This window comes from Colobus angolensis, unplaced genomic scaffold, assembly GCF_000951035.1.
Source record: "Colobus angolensis palliatus isolate OR3802 unplaced genomic scaffold, Cang.pa_1.0 Scaffold133, whole genome shotgun sequence".
Classification (NCBI taxonomy): Eukaryota; Metazoa; Chordata; class Mammalia; order Primates; family Cercopithecidae; genus Colobus; species Colobus angolensis.
In genome coordinates this window covers 1,833,841-1,851,592 of record NW_012114411.1, presented here as the reverse complement: position 1 = coordinate 1,851,592, position 17,752 = coordinate 1,833,841, and the positions used below count along the sequence as shown (strand labels likewise).

General features: G+C 42.9%; 1 protein-coding gene across 1 annotated transcript in view; it reads right to left on the bottom strand.

Annotated features, from left to right (window-relative positions):
• MCM10 (minichromosome maintenance complex component 10) overlaps positions 1 to 17,752 on the bottom strand; it is a 50,709-nt gene that overhangs the window by 31,156 nt on the left and 1,801 nt on the right. The window contains 5 exon segments of the mRNA XM_011934288.1: positions 4,950 to 5,131; positions 7,848 to 7,985; positions 8,134 to 8,238; positions 9,357 to 9,698; positions 16,348 to 16,432. Of these exon segments, the coding sequence (XP_011789678.1) occupies positions 4,950 to 5,131; positions 7,848 to 7,985; positions 8,134 to 8,238; positions 9,357 to 9,698; positions 16,348 to 16,354 (774 nt within the window). The 5' untranslated portion in view covers positions 16,355 to 16,432.

Sequence of the window (17,752 nt, the reverse complement as noted above, 5' to 3'; positions counted from 1 at the left end):
AAATAAATAAATATATATATATATTTTGGCGTAATTTCAGCTGTGAAATTGCAGTGGCACAATTTTGGCTCACTGCAGCCTCCACCTCCCGGGTTCAAGCGATTCTCCTGCCTCAGCCTCCTGAGTAGCTAGGACTACAGACACCCGCCATCACACTCGGCTAATGTTTGTATTTTTAGTAGAGATGGGGTTTTGTCATGTTGGCCAGGCTGGTCTCAAACTCCTGGCCTCAAGCGATCTGCTCGCCTTGGTCTCCCAAAGTGTGGGGATTACAGGTGTAAGCCACCATGCCTAGCCTCTAAGATAATTTTTAAAGCTAGGTTTGCCTTTCTTTGGATATAGATCTAGGGCTTATATAGAATACAAGAAAGATAACAAATCCTTTAAGCTCTTAAATTATGTAAATTTTAATATTCTTCTGAAAACAATCCTTTTTTACTTTATTACAAAACCATGAATTGATATTCATAAATAAGACATTTAAATTTCATCAATTATGCAAGAATTTCACAGGTTCTACTATTCTAATTGAATTTTTTAAAAGACAATATTTTGACATATAGTAAAGGCTTTTGAATGTAGCTTCAATTAATATATTCTTGTTCCTAATGACTGGTCAAAAAACTTAGGGTTATTCACATTTGTTTCGTCTTTGATTGCATTACATATTTGCAGATGAGAAAAGACACTCAGAAAAACATGCTTCTTCACTATTTCATGAGTCTTCTGGAACAGAAAGTCCCAGAGCTAAGTCTGAACAATGAAGAATATTCAGGAAGCAAAACATTGACTTCAGTGGAAAAATTCTTTCCTTTGTCTGATTTCTGTGATTGTGGTGTGATAAGTTCCCCACCCACCTCAAGTTACTTAAGGGTGTTATGTCAGCTGCCTGAACCCTGAAGGCCAGGTAGTGGGCCACAGCCATGGTGCCCAGCCGAAGAGCAGATGTCCCTGAGAACCCAACCATTCTGAAGCATATCTGGGAACACACCAAGAAAAGAGTCTCATCACACACACACAGTAGGCAAACAGCTTAAAGGAGTCCTAACTAGAGTAATTAGATGAGAAAGAAATAAAGGGCATCCGAATTAGAAAAGAGGAAGTCAAATTATCCCTGTTTGCAGATGATAGGATCTTATATTTGGAAAAACCTAAAGACTCCACCAAAAAACTATTAGCACTGATAAACAAATTCAATAAAGTTGCAGGATACAAAATCGATATTCAAAAATCAGTAGCATTTCTATATGCCAACAACCAACAATCCGAAAAAGAAATCAAGAAAGTAATCCCATTTACAACTGCTCCAAATGAAACACCTAGGAACATACTTAACCAAAGAAGTGAAAGATCTCTACAATAAAAACTAAAAAACACTGATGCAAGAAATTAAAGAGGATCCAAATATGGATCCAAATATGGAATATGGAATCCTTAAAGAGGATCCAAATATGGAAAAATAGCCCATGTTCACGGATGGAAAGAATCAAGGTTGTTCAAATGTCCGTACTATCCAAAGCAATCTACAGCGTCAATGCAATCCCCATCAAAGTTCCAATGACAGTCTTCACAGAAATAGAAAAAACAGTCCTAAAGGTATACGGAACCACAAAAGACCCCAAATAGCCAAAGCAATCCCGAGCAAAAAGAACAAAACTGGAGGAATCACATTACCTGACTTCAAATTATACTAAAGCTATAGTAACCAAAACAGCATGGTACTGGCACAGAGAACCCAGAAATGAATCCATAAATCTGCAGTGAACTCATTTTCAACAAAGGTGCAAAGAACATACACTGGGGAAAGGACAGTCTCTTCAACAAATGGTGCGGTGAAAACTGGATATCCATATGCAGGAGAATGAAACTAGACTTCTATCTCTTGCCATATACAAAAATCAAATCAAAATGTATTCAAGAGGCTGGGCACGGTGGCTCATGCCTGTAATCCCAGCACTTTGGGAGGCCGAGGCAGGTGGATCACCTGAGGTCAGGAGTTTGAGACCAGGCTGGCTAGCATGGCAGTTTCTACTGAAAATACAAAAATTAGCCAGGCATTGTGGTGTGTGCTTGTAGTCCAAGCTACTCGGGAGGCTGAGGCAGGAGAATCACTTGAACCCAGGAGGCAGAGGTTGCAGTGAGCTGAGATCATGACACGGTACTCCAGCCAGGGCAACAGAGAGACTGTCTCAAAAAAAAGATTAAAGACTTAAATCTAAGTCTTGAAACTATGAGATCGCTAAAATAAAACATTGGGGAAACTCTCTAGGACACTGGTCTTGGCTAAGATTTGTTGAGTAGTAACTCATAAGCACAGGTAACCAAAGCAAAAATAGACAAACGAACAGATCTCCCAAACAATCTTGCTGCCATCCAGGAGTGCCTTACATGTAAGTCCAAGTCATTCTTTCACTTTTGGATCCTTCCCAGTTTTGAGGAAACTTTCTTTTTTTCTTTTTTTTTTTTTGAGATAGGGTCTTGCTCTGTTGTCCAGGATGGAGCGCAGTGGCACAATCTTGGCCCACTGCAGCCTGGACCTCCCCACTCAGCCTCCCAAGCAGCTGGAACTAGAGGCGCATGTCACCACACCAGGCTAAATTTTGTTTCTGTAGAGATGGGGTTTTGCCCTGTTGCCCAGGCTGGTCTCAAGCTCCTGAGCCCAAGCAATCTACCCCCCTCAGCATCCCAAAGTGCTGGGAATACAGGTGTGAGTCACCATGCCCAGCTAGGGAAAGGTTCTTCTATACAGCCCAGGGTTTTTCCCGTAACAATGAGTTAACAGATTACAAAAAAAAAAAAGGCTCCAAAATCTAAAACTTTCTAAGCACAAATATGACACTCAAAGGAAACACTGTAGCATTTCGGATTTTGGATTTTAGATTTGGGATTCTTAACTAGCAATTCTATATAATATAAATATTCCAGAATCCAAAATCCAAAACAGTTCTGGTCCCAAGCATTTTGGATAAGGGATCCTTAACCTGTGTTGGGGAATTTCTATGAATATGTCCTTTAGAGTATTTTTAGGGTCTGAAGTTCATGTATAACAATGACAAAGAGACTCAAACAATTCTGTAATCCTTAAATTTAAAAGCCACTCAGAAGCTTTTGCTGAGTAGTTTAAGTCTCTTTTATCTTAATTTTGATTCACATGTGCAATAAACGCCCACCAGCAGCAACATGGTTCAATATCCATACGGAGCTTCAAGTGGGCCATGGCTGGGGCAGGCAGTAGCATCTCAGGAAGGGGAAATTCTCTACCTTGAGAAGGAACCCTGCTGCCCCCTCAGTGACAACCACAGCTTCTACTGCTGTATTCTATTTCTCAGACTGTGTCTCAGATGTAATTAAGATATAAATACATTCTTCAGTTTTGGAGAATACCAAGTCTTTACAAGACACTTCTTTTTTGTTTGTAGAAACAGGGTCTTGCTCTGTTGCCCAGGCTGGAGTGCAGTGGTATGATCATAGCTCACTGCAGTCTTGAACTCCTGGGCTCACGTGATCTTCCTGCCTCAGCACTCCCCCTACCCCACAAGTAGCTAGGACTACAGGTGCATACCACGGCGTCCAGCTAATTTACTTTTTGTAGAGATGAAGTTTCACTGTGTTGCACCAGCTAGTCTCGAGCTTCTGAATTCCAGCAATCCTCCTGCCTTGGCCTCCCAAAGTGCTAGGATTGCAGGTGTCAGCTACCACACCCAGCCTTATAATACACTTTTATTGTATGTTGGCAACACTCGTTCTTCTCTGCCTAATAATATATACTTTAAGAGCTTAGCAGTTTTAGTTGTTGGCTGATGTTTAGACTGACAAGGTTTAAGAGTTTTAGAGGGTTTCACTTGGTTCCTCAAATGGACTGTGTGAAAAGCAATCCAGTCTCTCAGTAAGGACTACTGTTCTGCTCTGGGATTATCCAGATGTAATGATGGAGATGCAATGGAGTAGTGATACAGAGTACAGATAATTAAAAAAATAAAAATAAAGTAAAAAAACATAAAAGTCCAGGATTTGAATATAGCTTTTAATTGAATTGAGCTTGGAATATATTCCTATTTTAACAGGCTATCTTAAATTTCTCCCCATAACAGATGCAAAGAATATAAATTTGCCTTAAAAAGGCTATTAGAAAGAAAAACGGCAGCCGGACATCACACCTGTAATCCCAGTACTTTGGGAGGCCGAGGCAGGTGGATCACCCGAGGTCAGGAGTTCTAGACCAGCCTGGTCAACATGGCGAAACCCCATCTCAACTAAAAATACAAAAAAAAAAAATTAACCAGGCATGGTGGCAGGCGCCTGTAATCCCAGTTACTTGGGGGGCCAAGGCAGGGGAATTGCTTGAACCCAGGAGGCGGAGGTTGCAGTGAGCTGAGATCGCGCCACTGCACTCCAGCCTAGGGGACAAAAGCGAGACTTTGTCTCAAAAAAAAAAAGTTGAAAAAGAAAAACGGCATAGCTATTTTTCTTAACATCAATTATAAGAATCAACAGAAACAGAAAAAATGATCCTAAAATTTATATGGAACCACAAGAGACCCAGAAGAGCCAAAGCAATCCAGTAATTGCTCAATTGCATAAATATTATCCTGGTTAAACTCTCTGTGTAGTTGAAAATAGTCTAAATTATACCTCAAAAGAGATGGAGAAAAATTTTAAAAGTCTGTTTCCATCTGTCCATTTCTGATTAAATACACTACCATTTGTCCATTTCTTTTTATAGATACATATTCTTTGTTGATTATATACACAAGAAAAAGTCTTTCTTAAATATTTTATATGCAACTGTACTTCAGTCAAACCCAGGGCTACTGCTAGTCTTACGGTGGTGTTTTGTATAGTTCAAAAGCTGCTGGTGTTTTGTGGATCCTGATGTACAAACACACTACTTCTAAAAGACACCGAGAGGCACAAAAAGCTATGCAGTGGCACATATCAATAGATGGTACAGCTACTGACCTGAGCCGCAGGCCGGAGAAGGCTTCCACACAGATGGGTTGAGCCGCTTCCCCAGAGCTGCCTGGGGTCCCCACCATTTGACCTCTAGTTATCCCACTAGGTTTGTTCCGAGAAATAGTCTGGAGTGGTTGGGAGGGTGCACTTGCCATCCTTGAAGATGAGCTTTTCGGCTCTAGAAAATTAACACAATTAATGAAAAGGCAACCACACAGATAATTACAAAATTTATTTGTATAGATTTGTTCCTTTGAGACAGGCACTCACTGTGTCACCCAGTGCAGTGGCGTGATCTGGGATCACTGCAACCTTCATCTCCTGGATTTAAGCGATTTCTGAGTAGCTGGGACCACAGGTATGTACCACCATGTCTGGCTAGTTTTTGTATTTTTTGTAGAGACGGGTTTTACCATGTTGCTTAGGCTGGTCTTGAACTCCTGAGCCCAAGCAATCTACCTAGGCCTCCCAAAGTGCCGGGATTATAAGCCTGAGCCACTGCACATAAGCACAGGCTGAATTGTTCTTTTTTTTTTTGAGATGGAGTTTCACTCTTGTTGCCCAGGCTGGAATGCAGTGGCACCTTCTCGGCTCACCACAATCTCCGCCTCCCGGGTTTAAGCGATTCTCCTGCCTCAGCCTCCCAAGTAGCTGGGATTACAGGCATGCGCCACCATGCCCAGCTAATTCTGTATTTTTAGTAGCGACAGGGTTTCTCCTTGTTGGTCATGCTGCTCTCGAATTCCCGACCTCAGGTGATCCTCCCACCTCGGCCTCACAAAGTGCTGGGATTACAGGCGTGAGTCATTGCACCTGGCCAGGATTGTTCCTTTTTAAAAGCAACACATGCAATAATCAAATCCTGAGAGCAAAGCATGCCCACAATACCATTTCTCGGCCTTACAGTCAACAGCACTTTCTCTGATAACAATGTTCTACATTGGTGCTGTCCAATACAGTGGTAGCGACCAGACACAGGTGGCCATCAGTCACTTAAATGTGACCCCGTGCTTTTAAGGAAATACATTTCTAATTAAATTTCATCTAATTTAAACTTAAATGTCCACATGTGGCTAGTGGCTACTGTCCTACAGAGTACCACTCTAAAATACTGTTTCTCTATGCAATGATGTTTACTGAGTATTCATCAAAATACAGAGCACTGGGGCAGATTCTCAAAGGGAGGAAAAGACCTCCTTCCGAATGAATAATTAGTGGAGATCCGTGTACAGTTCAAATTCTGCTTTAAGGAAATCCAGGCCAGACGTAGTGGCTCACACCTGTAATCCCAGCACTTTGGGAAGCTAAGGAGGGCAGATCACTTCAGGTCAAGCGTTCAAGACCAGCCTGGCCATCATGATGAAACCCTGTCTCTACTAAAAATACAAAATTAGCTGGGTGTGGTGGCGTGTGCTACTCGGGAGGCTGAGGCAGGAGAACTGCTTGAATCCAGGAGGCGGAGGTTGTAGTGAGCCCAGATTATGCCACTGCACTCCAACCTGGGTGACAGCATGAGACTCTGTCTCAAAAATAAAAAAAAATAAATAAATAATAAAAAATCCAAAGCTAGCTCCCCTTTTCTTCTTTCTTGTTTCATTTCATTCCATTCTATTTTATTTCTGGGGCCAAGGAGAGTTAGGGGTCTGGTATTCTATTCACTATTGCTTCATTAAATATCTCTGATGGAGTTACTTTTCATATTTTAGAGGTGTTTGATAATTCTCTGGAAGGTCAGACACTTAGGTATTTTCCTTAATAAAATATCACTCTTTCTTTCAGAAGATTGTTGTTTGCTCTCAAAGGGACTTTGGATCCCTGCTCTCCCACTAGGGGCCAGGGTGACCCTAGAACTTTAGAACCTAGAGGCCAGGCCCATTCCCCACCCCTCAAAACCAAACTTTGGACATTACGTAATGCAGCACCTTAGTAATGCCAAAGGTCCTGAGGGGATGGATGCTACTCCTGAATGGATATCTGAATATATAACTTGCTGTCAGATTAATATGAACACTCAGGCAAAAGTAGTTCTCTACTACTGTGGCACAGACCCATGCTACTCAAAGGGGCCTCTCCAAACACATGCAACCCATGTTCTATCAGGACCACCTTGTCTTATGTCTCCTGGCAATACAAGAAAACCAATACATAGGGCAGAAATCCTTTTCATTGTTGCTTTGTGCATATACATGTGTGTGCTGAAATAGGACTGTATTTGAACACCATCCTATACTCCTGGCAAAGAAGTCGTTTCTAAAAAACAGCCTTTTGGTTTAATACAACCTGGCTTCAAATAAAACTTGACCATTTTCTAAGGAAATAACTTCACAAGCCTAAAGAATGAGAACCTGACCAGTGGCTTTCCTTATGACAATCCTGGTAAAACTATGAGACTACAGAGTTAACAAAAAAATTCAACCTGTTAAGTACTTAGTAAATAGCTACTCTGTACCTAAGGATTTTCTTTTTTTCACACAGGGTCTTACTCTGTGGAAGAGGATAGAGTACAGTGGTGTGATGACAGCTCACTCTAGCCTCAACCTCCTGAGCTCAAATGATCCTCCCACCTCAGCCTCTCAGGTAGCTGAGACTACAGGCAAGCACTACACCTGGCTAATTTTTTTATTTACTGTAGAGATAGGGTCTTGCTATACAACCCAGGCTGGTCTCAGACTCCTAGGATCAAGCAATCCTCCCGCCTCGTGCCTTGGCCCTAAGGATTTTCTAGGCACTTTGAGATCTAGAGGAAGAACACAAAATAGATCATGTGGCTCCCATTCCCAAGAAACTGACTTTCTTTCTCAATGGGGAGATAAGACAGACCAAAAGACACAGACACCCCCCAACACACAAACACATACAACAGTGCCAAGATATTGAGGCCTCAAGTACCACACCTGGAGGTGAAGCCTTTGGAGTCCGGGCCACCCGCTTGGTTCTTGGTAGCACGGGGACATCAAGCTCCGCAGAAAAGCATGTTGACTCCTGAATTCTCTGAACTCTCTTCTCCTTAAGAGGCGGCCGTGGAGACTTCTCTACTTCATTAAAAGTAAAATAAGTGAGTAAAAACCCATTCAGAAAGAGGTTCAAAGGGCTGTTTGAACCGGAGTTGGATGCAGAAATAATGTGATAATTTCTAAATAACAGAAATGCACACAATTGCCAGAATGACAGTCTTCTTACCAGGGGATTTTTGCAGATGGGCTGGGCTTGCTGTCTGTTTAATTGTTGTTACTTTTAGCTGTTCTTGTAAGGACTTCATTTGCTCTTGCAAATTCCTTAATTCCTCTAGGAAATGAAAATATGTTAATTTAAGAACCAGGCAAGAGAAAACATTCTACATGACAAAAATGCTGGCAATATTTTTGTTGTCCACTCCCTGCCCCAACACCTTGAGACCCACGATATAATCACATACCCAAAGCTCATGATTAACTTTTGTACTTCAAAGAGGTCCCTTAGAGAAACACATATTTTATTTAAAGTAATGAAGCACCAATAGTCAAGCTAGTTATAAATCTGTACTATTCAGAGATATCAGATATAAATCCACAGTGAACAAGTTTTTAGGACTTGAGAAATAATTATAGGCCAGGCATGGTGGCTCGTGCCTGTAAGCACAGCATTTTGGGAGGCTGAGGCAGGAGGATTGCGTAAGCCCAGGAGTTCGAGACCAGCATGGGCAACATAGGGAGATCCTGTATCTACAAAACCTGAAAAAATAAACATACAAAAATTAGCTGGGCATGGTGGTGCACGCCTATGGTCCCAGTTACTAGGGAGGCTGTGGCAGGAAGATCACTTGAGCCTGGGAGATGGAGGCTACAGTGAGCCAAGATTGCACCACTGCACTCCAGCCTGGGTGACAGAGCAAGATTCTGTCTAAAAGAAAAAAAAAAAATTATATTTATTTCATAAATTGGATATCATAATAAATATTATAAATGCTGGCTTCTGTATTAGAAGAAACAGCCAACCACTGAATTTTATTATAGCTTAAAGATGTATGAGATGCCAGGAATAAGAAAAGAACATGTGTCAAAGCTTCTGTTCAGGAATGCTCTGCTCTGCTCAGATACGTGGCAGCTTTGCAGCCCTGTCTGTGGCTCCACATTCCACATAAATACCAAGGTACTACTATTCCATAAAAAACATGAAAAGTTTCAGAGGCATTCCATACAGGATCCATTGCAGCTGGCCGACACTGACAGAGTCTGTAGTTTGTGCTGAAATGCTGGCCTTAAACATTTCATCTATCAACTGGTATAATTTTCTTTCTTTTTTTCTTTTTTGACAGTCATTTATCTCTACCCTGGAATCAGCAGCTATTTTGATGACAACCATCAGATTGGTGGTCTTCATCCAACTTATCCGAAAGAAATAAGGAAGGCAAGTAGTTAGAGCACCTTGCAACTCTTCATTTGTTTTCTCTCGACTGGGGGCAGGAGCAGGGAGGACCCTGTGTTCAGCTGACTGTGATGCAGGAACTTCTTCTTCATCTGTGAAGTCCTCCATATCTCCAAAGAGAGTGGCCAAATTTTCCTTTTCATCTTTGGTCTTTCCCGTTTCTCCATCATCAGCTTCTTCTGTATAAGATTCACCATCGCCGTCGGCATCAAAGAGCTCATCAAATGCATCGGGCTCACCATTTTCCTGGGTCAAGAAGTTACTTTCTTCTGAATTACAATCCAAGGCTGACTCATTTTCCTCCAGCAATGCGGTCAGCAGAGACAGATTGTCTTCCTCCTCTAGGGGAAAAGAAGAGAAAGGACAGAGAATAAGCACAGCTGATTCCAAACATTCAACTTTAACAAGGCAATTTAAATAACCCCACAGGAGGTAAGAGAAATTACCTAATGGGTACAATGCTCATTACCTGGGTGATGGGTTCAATCATACTCCAAATCTCAGCATCACACTATACACCTCTGTAACAAACCTGAATCTAAAATGAAAGCTGAAACTGGAAAAAACAAACAAAACAACAAACCCTACAGATGCACCATTTTGCCTAATCTTTGTTCTTGTCTCTATCTTTCCTGTCCCCAGGTGCTTCTCAGGGGACACTGGGCTAAGAAGGGGCCCAAACTGCTGAGTAGAGTGGGCCAGCCACAGGGCTAAATGTCCTTACGCATTCTACTCCAATCAATGAGACAACTTCCCGCACACCAACTTCCATGAAATTCAACCAACAAGGGAATAATTTTAAAACACCAAACATAGATTTAGGCTTTAGATGTATATAATTCCTGACCTTTAAGTTATTTGAGATTTAAAAAAATAGATACAAACTATATAAAAAATATATATAAAATACTAAGATCCCATCATTAACATTTTGTTGTTTGCTTCTTGCCTTTAACATTAAATAACACCTTCTAGATGAAGTCTGTCATGCCAAATCTTATCCCAACTCCTGACCACTGCCCCCAATTCCCATTGTAATCACTTTCATAATTTCGAGGCATCATTCCAGTCCATTTTTATGCTTTTACATAAATATATAGGCAGTCACAGTCAATATATATTACATGTTTTAAAAAATATTTACATAAATATTCCACACTGCATTACTCTGCATTCTGAGTTCATTCAACATTGCTTGTAAGATTAACCCAAATCAAAACATATAGTTCTAGCCAGGTGCAGTGGCTCATGCCTGTAATCTCAGCACTTTGGGAGGCCAAGGCGGGAGGATCACCTGAGATCAGGAGCTCAAGACCAGCCTGGCCAAGAAAGTGAAACTCCGTCTCTACTAATAATACAAAAATTAGCCGGGCTTAGTGGCCCATGCCTGTAATCCGAGCTATTCAGGAGGCTGGGGCAGGAGAACTGATGGAACCTGGGAAGTGGAGGTTGCAGTGAGCTGAGATCATGCCACTGCACTCCAGCCTGGGTACAGGGCAAGCCCATCTGAAAAACAAACAGAAACCCCCATATAGTTCTAGTTTATTTCTTTTCGTTGCTATATTGTATCCTATAGTAAGACTGTGTTACACCTTATTCCATTTTCCAAAAAAGGACAATATGGGCTATTTCTAATTTTCCCCCACTACTAAATACGCTGTAATCGTGTATCCGTCTTCTTGCACATGTGTTTCTTGGGACTATCTATCAGAAATGGAATTGCTGCATTGCTGGGTACCCACGTTTTCCAATTTTGCTAGATGGTGCCAAATTGTTTTCAAAGTGGATGCACTCCTGAAATGTCATCGTTCATCTGGGGTAATACCCGAGGTTCGTTGCCTCACGCAGAGGAAATCATGGACGCTGACACCCAAGAAGTGAGGTTAAGTGCAGAAGTTTAATAGGCAAAAGAAAGAGAAGCACTCTCAGCAGCAGAGAGGAGTCCCAGAAAATTTGGTTGCCGCTTCCATGGCGAAACGCATGGGGTTTCATAGATGGGCTTGAGGATGCAGTGTAGGATTTACATAGGACATGAAAGATTGGCTGGACTAGGTATGCATAGGGTGGAAAACCCGGCTACCCCACCCTAATCTTTTATTATGCAGGTGGTTCTCTACCTGGCCAGCGCCATGTTGCCTGTTTCTTTACTGTCCACGTGGTTGACAAAGGGGCCGCCATGTTGAACATGCCTGGCCCCCTGGGAGCCTTTTCCTATTGGCACAGCTGCGGGTATTCACCCGTGCAAATTACTAGCTTGCTTTTCTATGTCTGCAGTTTGATTTTTCAGGCTGGCCTTTGTTAAAAATTACTTGGGGGCTGCTTTTTGTTAAAAGGGAAATTCTGCTGAGGAGTCTGTTGCCCTTACTATCTCCCTAAATAATTGCTGTCTCCCCTATCACTCTCACTAGTGCTGTACACAAGGGCCACTTCTCCCCACCACCTCATCAATATCTGATGTGTCACTTAAATTTTTTTGCCAGTCTGATGGACGATGTAAAAAGGCATCTCACTGTTTTGATTTGCATTTCTTGGATTACTACTGGTGAGGTTAAGAATTGCTTACGTTTATTTGCCAATCAGATTTCTTCTTTCTTGATTTGTCTATTTTCTTTGCTCTTTCCCCCCCATCTGGGCACTATTTGTTTATAAAATCAGAGGTATTTAATGGAAAAATATTAAGGGTATCTGACCTACTCTCCTTGTCTGAAATTCAGGGGCTAGAGTCTGAAAGGGTAAAGGCTTGTTCAGGATCACATGGAGAAACAGATCAGTGAAGGAGCTGGGTGAATAAGGAATCTCTAGATAACAAACCAATGTCCTTTCCACCACTCTACAATCCCTTACCAGAAGGAAAGAGCCAGTAGCCGAACCTTAGGCCTAGAATCTGATGACGGGGCCTAATGCTCAGAGTAAGAGGTTGTATAAGGATTAGCTTGAGTTGCTTAGTCCACAAAGACTCCAAGACTGGACAGTGCAAGAGAGAAGAGACCAGGCAGCGCCCTGTGCTCTAGGTGAGAGTGCCACATGCCTCCAAGGAAGCAAAGAGGCCTCCATCATCTCTTGTTCCCATCTGCCAAAGAGGGCACACCCTGAGAAGAGGCTCTGGCTCACCCCACTGGGGGCACAGGTGGAAAATGCTGCCTGGGGACCCCATACCATTCACTTTGAACCCATCTTCTTTCACAAGAGAACCAGGGCTAATCCCATGGTGACTCACAACCGCGTTTACCTGTCACCATCAAAAATCATGTCTTCTCTGTATTATGCTGACTCAATCTCCCAGCCTTTTTGTTCTCAAACCCCTGGGACGTGAAATCTACTACCAGCACGTTTCCCGGATCCCCAGTGGTTCTTACAACAGAAATCTGGCTACCCCTGGAACCCTCTTGAATGGAAAGCGTTTAATAGTTCACACCTCACATGGCAATGTCTAGAATAGTGTTCGGCACGTATTAGGCATGCAGTAATTATTTGTTGATCAACTAGAGGGTCCTGATGTCTTCTTTATCACTGTCACTTTGGAACGATTCACTCTTCTTCCAGATCACAGCTCTCTGAAGTTCATGACACCAGATTCTGGCCTCAAGAACCCCTCACGGCACTGTCATGTGCTGATCATCGTGTGTGTATTATGCAATGCCCCCCGGTCCTCCCTCCATCTCGACTGCTCTCCCCGTCCTGGAGCACTTTAACCTCCACAAGGATGGTCCAGCCTACATCTTGGTCGCTGGGTTTCTCATCCATCGCCCATCTTAGCTACCCACTCCCATAGTGACTCCAACTCATCACAGCAAAGCACAACTGACCTCTGAGCGTCCCTCTGCGATCCCACTTCCCATCCTTTCAGCCTGCTCACTCTAGTATTCACACCCAGCAGCTCTTCAGCTTCATCCACATCTAATTCATCAGCCTACCTACAATGTGTTTCCTGTCCATCACCCCCTGCCCCTAATGCCCTCCCTGTGGATCCATGTTCAACACCATTATCACTGCCTTCTAAAGACTCAATTCCCTGGCTGGTGAATGGTCCTGGAGAAAGACTCGCTACCAGGCTGACTGGTCTTTTTTGTTTATTTATTATTTTTTCAAGACAAGGTCACCCAGGCTGGAGTGCAGTGTCACAATCTTAGTTCACTGTAGCTTCAAACTCCTGGGCTCAAGCGATCCTCTTGCCTTAGCCTCCCAAGCAGCAGGGACTAGAGGTGCACACCACCATGCCCAGCTTATTAAATTTTTTTTTGTAGAGACGGGGTCTTGCCATGTTGCCCAGGCTGGTCTTGAACTCCTGGCCTCAAGTGATGCTCCTGCCTTGGCCTCCTAAAGTGCTGGGACTACAGGCGTGATCAACAAGACCCTTAGCTAACTTTAAATTTTTGCACACCCATAACAAACAGGCATTCAGCACTGCTTAAAGATTCTCACACTTCCCCAGTCCATTCGCTTTCCCAGGCTCTGACCACTTCACATTGTCTCTCCTCAAACCTCCTATGCCCACTCCCTACTCTTTACTCTTAGCTGATGATCTTGTTCAGAGTAGATAATCAAATAACCTTTTTATTTTTATTTTTTTCTGAGACAGAGTTTCGCTCTTGTTGCCCAGGCTGGAGTGCAATGGCGTGATCTCGGCTCACTGCAATCTCCACTTCCCGGTTTCAAGTGATTCTCCGGCCTCAGCCTCCCGAGTAGCTGGGACTACAGGCATGTGCCAACGCGCCTGGCTAATTTTGTATTTTTAGTAGAGACAGAGGTTTCTCCATGTTAATCAGGCCGGTCACGAACTCCCAACCTCAGGCGATCCACCTGCCTTGGCCTCTCAAAGTGCTGGGATTATAGGCGTGAGCCACAGCGCCCAGCCCTTGGCTTCTATTTTACAGAAAAAATAGATGCAATCAGACTTCCTCATCCTTCACTCCCAACTCTGAACGTATCTTCTCTGCTTTCCCTCCTAGGACTAAGTATCTCGTGCTATTCAGCCAATTCTTCCACTTCCACTCTTACACTGGGTCCCACTCCTCAGCTTCTCAAAGACTTCATTCTACAATTACCACCTCTCTGGCTCCTGCATCCCCAATTTCTCCCTCTCCTCGGAAGCACTCCTGTCAGCATACAAAGACATTGCAGTGTCTCCCATCTACTAACTACCTGTTTATTGTTTTGTTATCTTGCTCCCTCCACTAAAATATAAGCAGGAACATTGTTCAACAGCATATCCCAAGTACCATACACTTTCCAATTTCCTCTACACCGGCCAAATTGTGAAGCCACGCCAATCAAATGAGATTTTCTCACTAAACATTACGATTTCTTTTTCCTCTTTTTTTTTTTTGGAGATGGGGTCTTGCTCTGTCATCCAGGCTGAAGGTGCAGTGGTAGGATCTCGACTCAATGCAACCTCCGCCTCCCAGATTCAAGCGATCCTCCAGCCTCAGCCTCCTGAGTAGCAGGGATTACAGGCACATGCCACCATACCAGGTTAATTTTTATAGTTTTAGTAGAAATGGGATTTCACTATGCTAGCCAGGCTGGTCTCGAACTCCTGACCTCAGGTGATCCACTCACCTTGGCCTCCCAAAGTGCTGGGATAACAGGCATGAGCCACCACTCCCGGCCTAAACATTATGATTTTTTCTTTTCTTGACCTATACTGTTTCCAGACAGAGATTATGATTTCTTACAGAACATGTATCCATTCGCCTCTTATTTTCATGTCAATCTCATAGCAAAAAGTGATGCTTTGTATTATATAACCTGCCCTGTAGGCAATTTGCCAATTTTAAGAAACAGGAAACTACCATGATACCATCGGGCAATGAGTTTCACATAAGGAATAACCCCTTATCTGAGGGTTTATTTTCTGTGGTTTTGATTTTCCATGGTCACTGTGGTTGAGGACAGTACAATGGGTATTTTGAGAGTGCAATAGATACTTTAGAGAGAGACCACATTCACATAACTTTTATTACAGTATATTGTCATAACGGTTCCATTTTATTATTGTTATTGTTATGGCCTAATTCATAAATTATGCTTTATCACAGGTATGTATGTACGGGAGAAAACGCAGCCTGCCTAGGGTTTCGCACCATCCTCGGTTTCAGGCATCCGCTGGGAGTGTTGAAACACATCTCTCAGGGGCAACGGGGGGCCACCGTGCATCCCAGTGTGAGGAGTTTCAAGTTTTTTTTTAAAAGGGCAAAGTGTAATACGTTTGAATTTTTTTAAAAAAATCCAGTTTCAGATTATGAGTTCGATTATGCAACTAGATCTCTTCACAACCAGCACAATCATTTTAATTTTTTAAAAATAGAAATGAGGTCTCACTCTATTGCCCAGGCTGGTCTTGAACTCCTGGGCTCAAGCAATCCTCCCGCCCCGGCCTCCCAAAGTGCTGAGACTATAGGTGTGAGCCACTGTACCCGGCCCAGTACAATCATTTTAGATGATTGCTAATTAGTGCAACATCTCTTTTCTAGGTAAACATTTTGTATACACCCCTTGCAAAATGAACAAAATTAGAAAGGATTATATTAATAAAAACTTAAGTCAGAGCTACACTGAAATCGCTTCAACAGATTTCATTATCAAATGTAAATTCTGAAGTCAGACCGCCTGGTTTAAAGCCCTGCTCTGCCAGCTTGAACTGTGACAAGTTACTAAACATCCCTGTTTTCCTGCCTATAAAATATGTTTGCCCGAGGACTGAATCAGTTAATTTCCATAAGAATCTTGGAGCAGTGCCTGGCCCACTGTACACCTACCAGCTATTGTAATTATGAAAGACAATCACTGTTGCCAGAAGAAATCTCATCTGATAAAAGCAAGTAACATTCAGTGACCTCTGTGAGATGTGAGATTGCTTCAGAACCTCTAAGACAATACCTGAGGGCTGGGAAGCGTTTTCACCATTACACAAGTAGAATAAATAACAAGTCCATGGACAAAAGGGTAGTTTTCCTTGAAACAGAGAAACAGAAAATTGCCAGGCCTTACCATCCATGCTGTCAAGAGGACAGTTGTGACAGGAAACTTCAAAGGAGGCTCAGGTGCCCAGGAGATGAGCAATGTAGAATCTTGGCTGTGTGAAATCAACATTACAAACGTCACTTTCAATTCTTCTCTTTCGCTCACAACGCACACCTCCACCAAACCCAGAATCCTACCACTCCTCTGGGCTCTAACCTCAGAATTCATCCAGAATCTGACCACTTCTCGCTTCCCCTCTCCACACCGCCAATGCCATCTCCCTCGCTGGATGTAACCAGCTCACTTTTACTTGTCTTTAAACTTAGGTTACAGAAATTCATTGAGATGCAGAGCAGTTTGTATCACACTGGATTACATGGATGAGATAAATTATGAGGAAGAACTATTGGGGTTGGCTGGGCACGGTGGCTCAACGCCTGTGATACCAGCACTTTGGGAAGATAAGATGGGCGCATCACTTGAGGCCAGAAGTTTGAGACCTGCCTGGTCACATAGCAAGACCTGGTCTCTTTTTAAAAAATGACACACACACGAATTATTGGGGTCGATCTAAATTAGGTTATTCTCTCATTTTATTCACTGTAACACACCTGACATCTGCATTATCCATGGCAGCTTACTGTGTGATTCTGCTTAGTTGCAGCCTTAGTGACAATCATGATTTTGATTCAATACTGTCAGCAAAGCACAGAGAAACAGCATAGCTAATTAAGACAAAGTTCTATCACTCTGTGCACTTCTCTTTTCATTTAAGATGATTTTTTAAACTGCAAGAAAAAAAGTATAAATTTTTCTAGGCTCTTATTTAACTTGCATGTGCTCTTTGGCAAGTTCAATGTCAAAGAACTAATTACAGTGATTACGGTGCTTTCTTTTCTTTTTTTTAGACAGGATCTTGCTCTGTTGCTGGGGCTGGAGTGCAGTGGTGCCATCGGCTCACTACAACCTCCACCTTTCAGGCTCCAGTGATTCTCCTGCCTCAGCCTCCCAAGTTGCTGGGATTATAAGTGTGCGCTACCATACCCAGCTAATTTTTGAGTTTTTTTTAGAGAAAGGGTTTTGCCATGTTGCCCAGGCTGGTCTTGAACTCCTGACGTCAAGTGATTCCACTGCCTTGACCTCCCAAAGGCGCTTTTTTTTTTTTGAGACAGAGTCTCTGTCACCCAGGCTGGAGGGCAATAACGCAATCTCGGCTCACTGCAAACTCCGCCTCCCGGGTTCACGCCATTCTCCTGCCTCAGCCTCCCGAGTAGCCGGGACTGCAGGCGCCTGCCACCAGGCCAGGCTCATTTTTTCTATTTTTAGTAGAGACGGGGTTTCACCGTTTAAGCCAGGATAATCTCGATCTCCTGACCTTGTGATCCGCCCGCCTCGGCCTCCCAAAGTGCTGGGATAACAGGCATGAGCCACC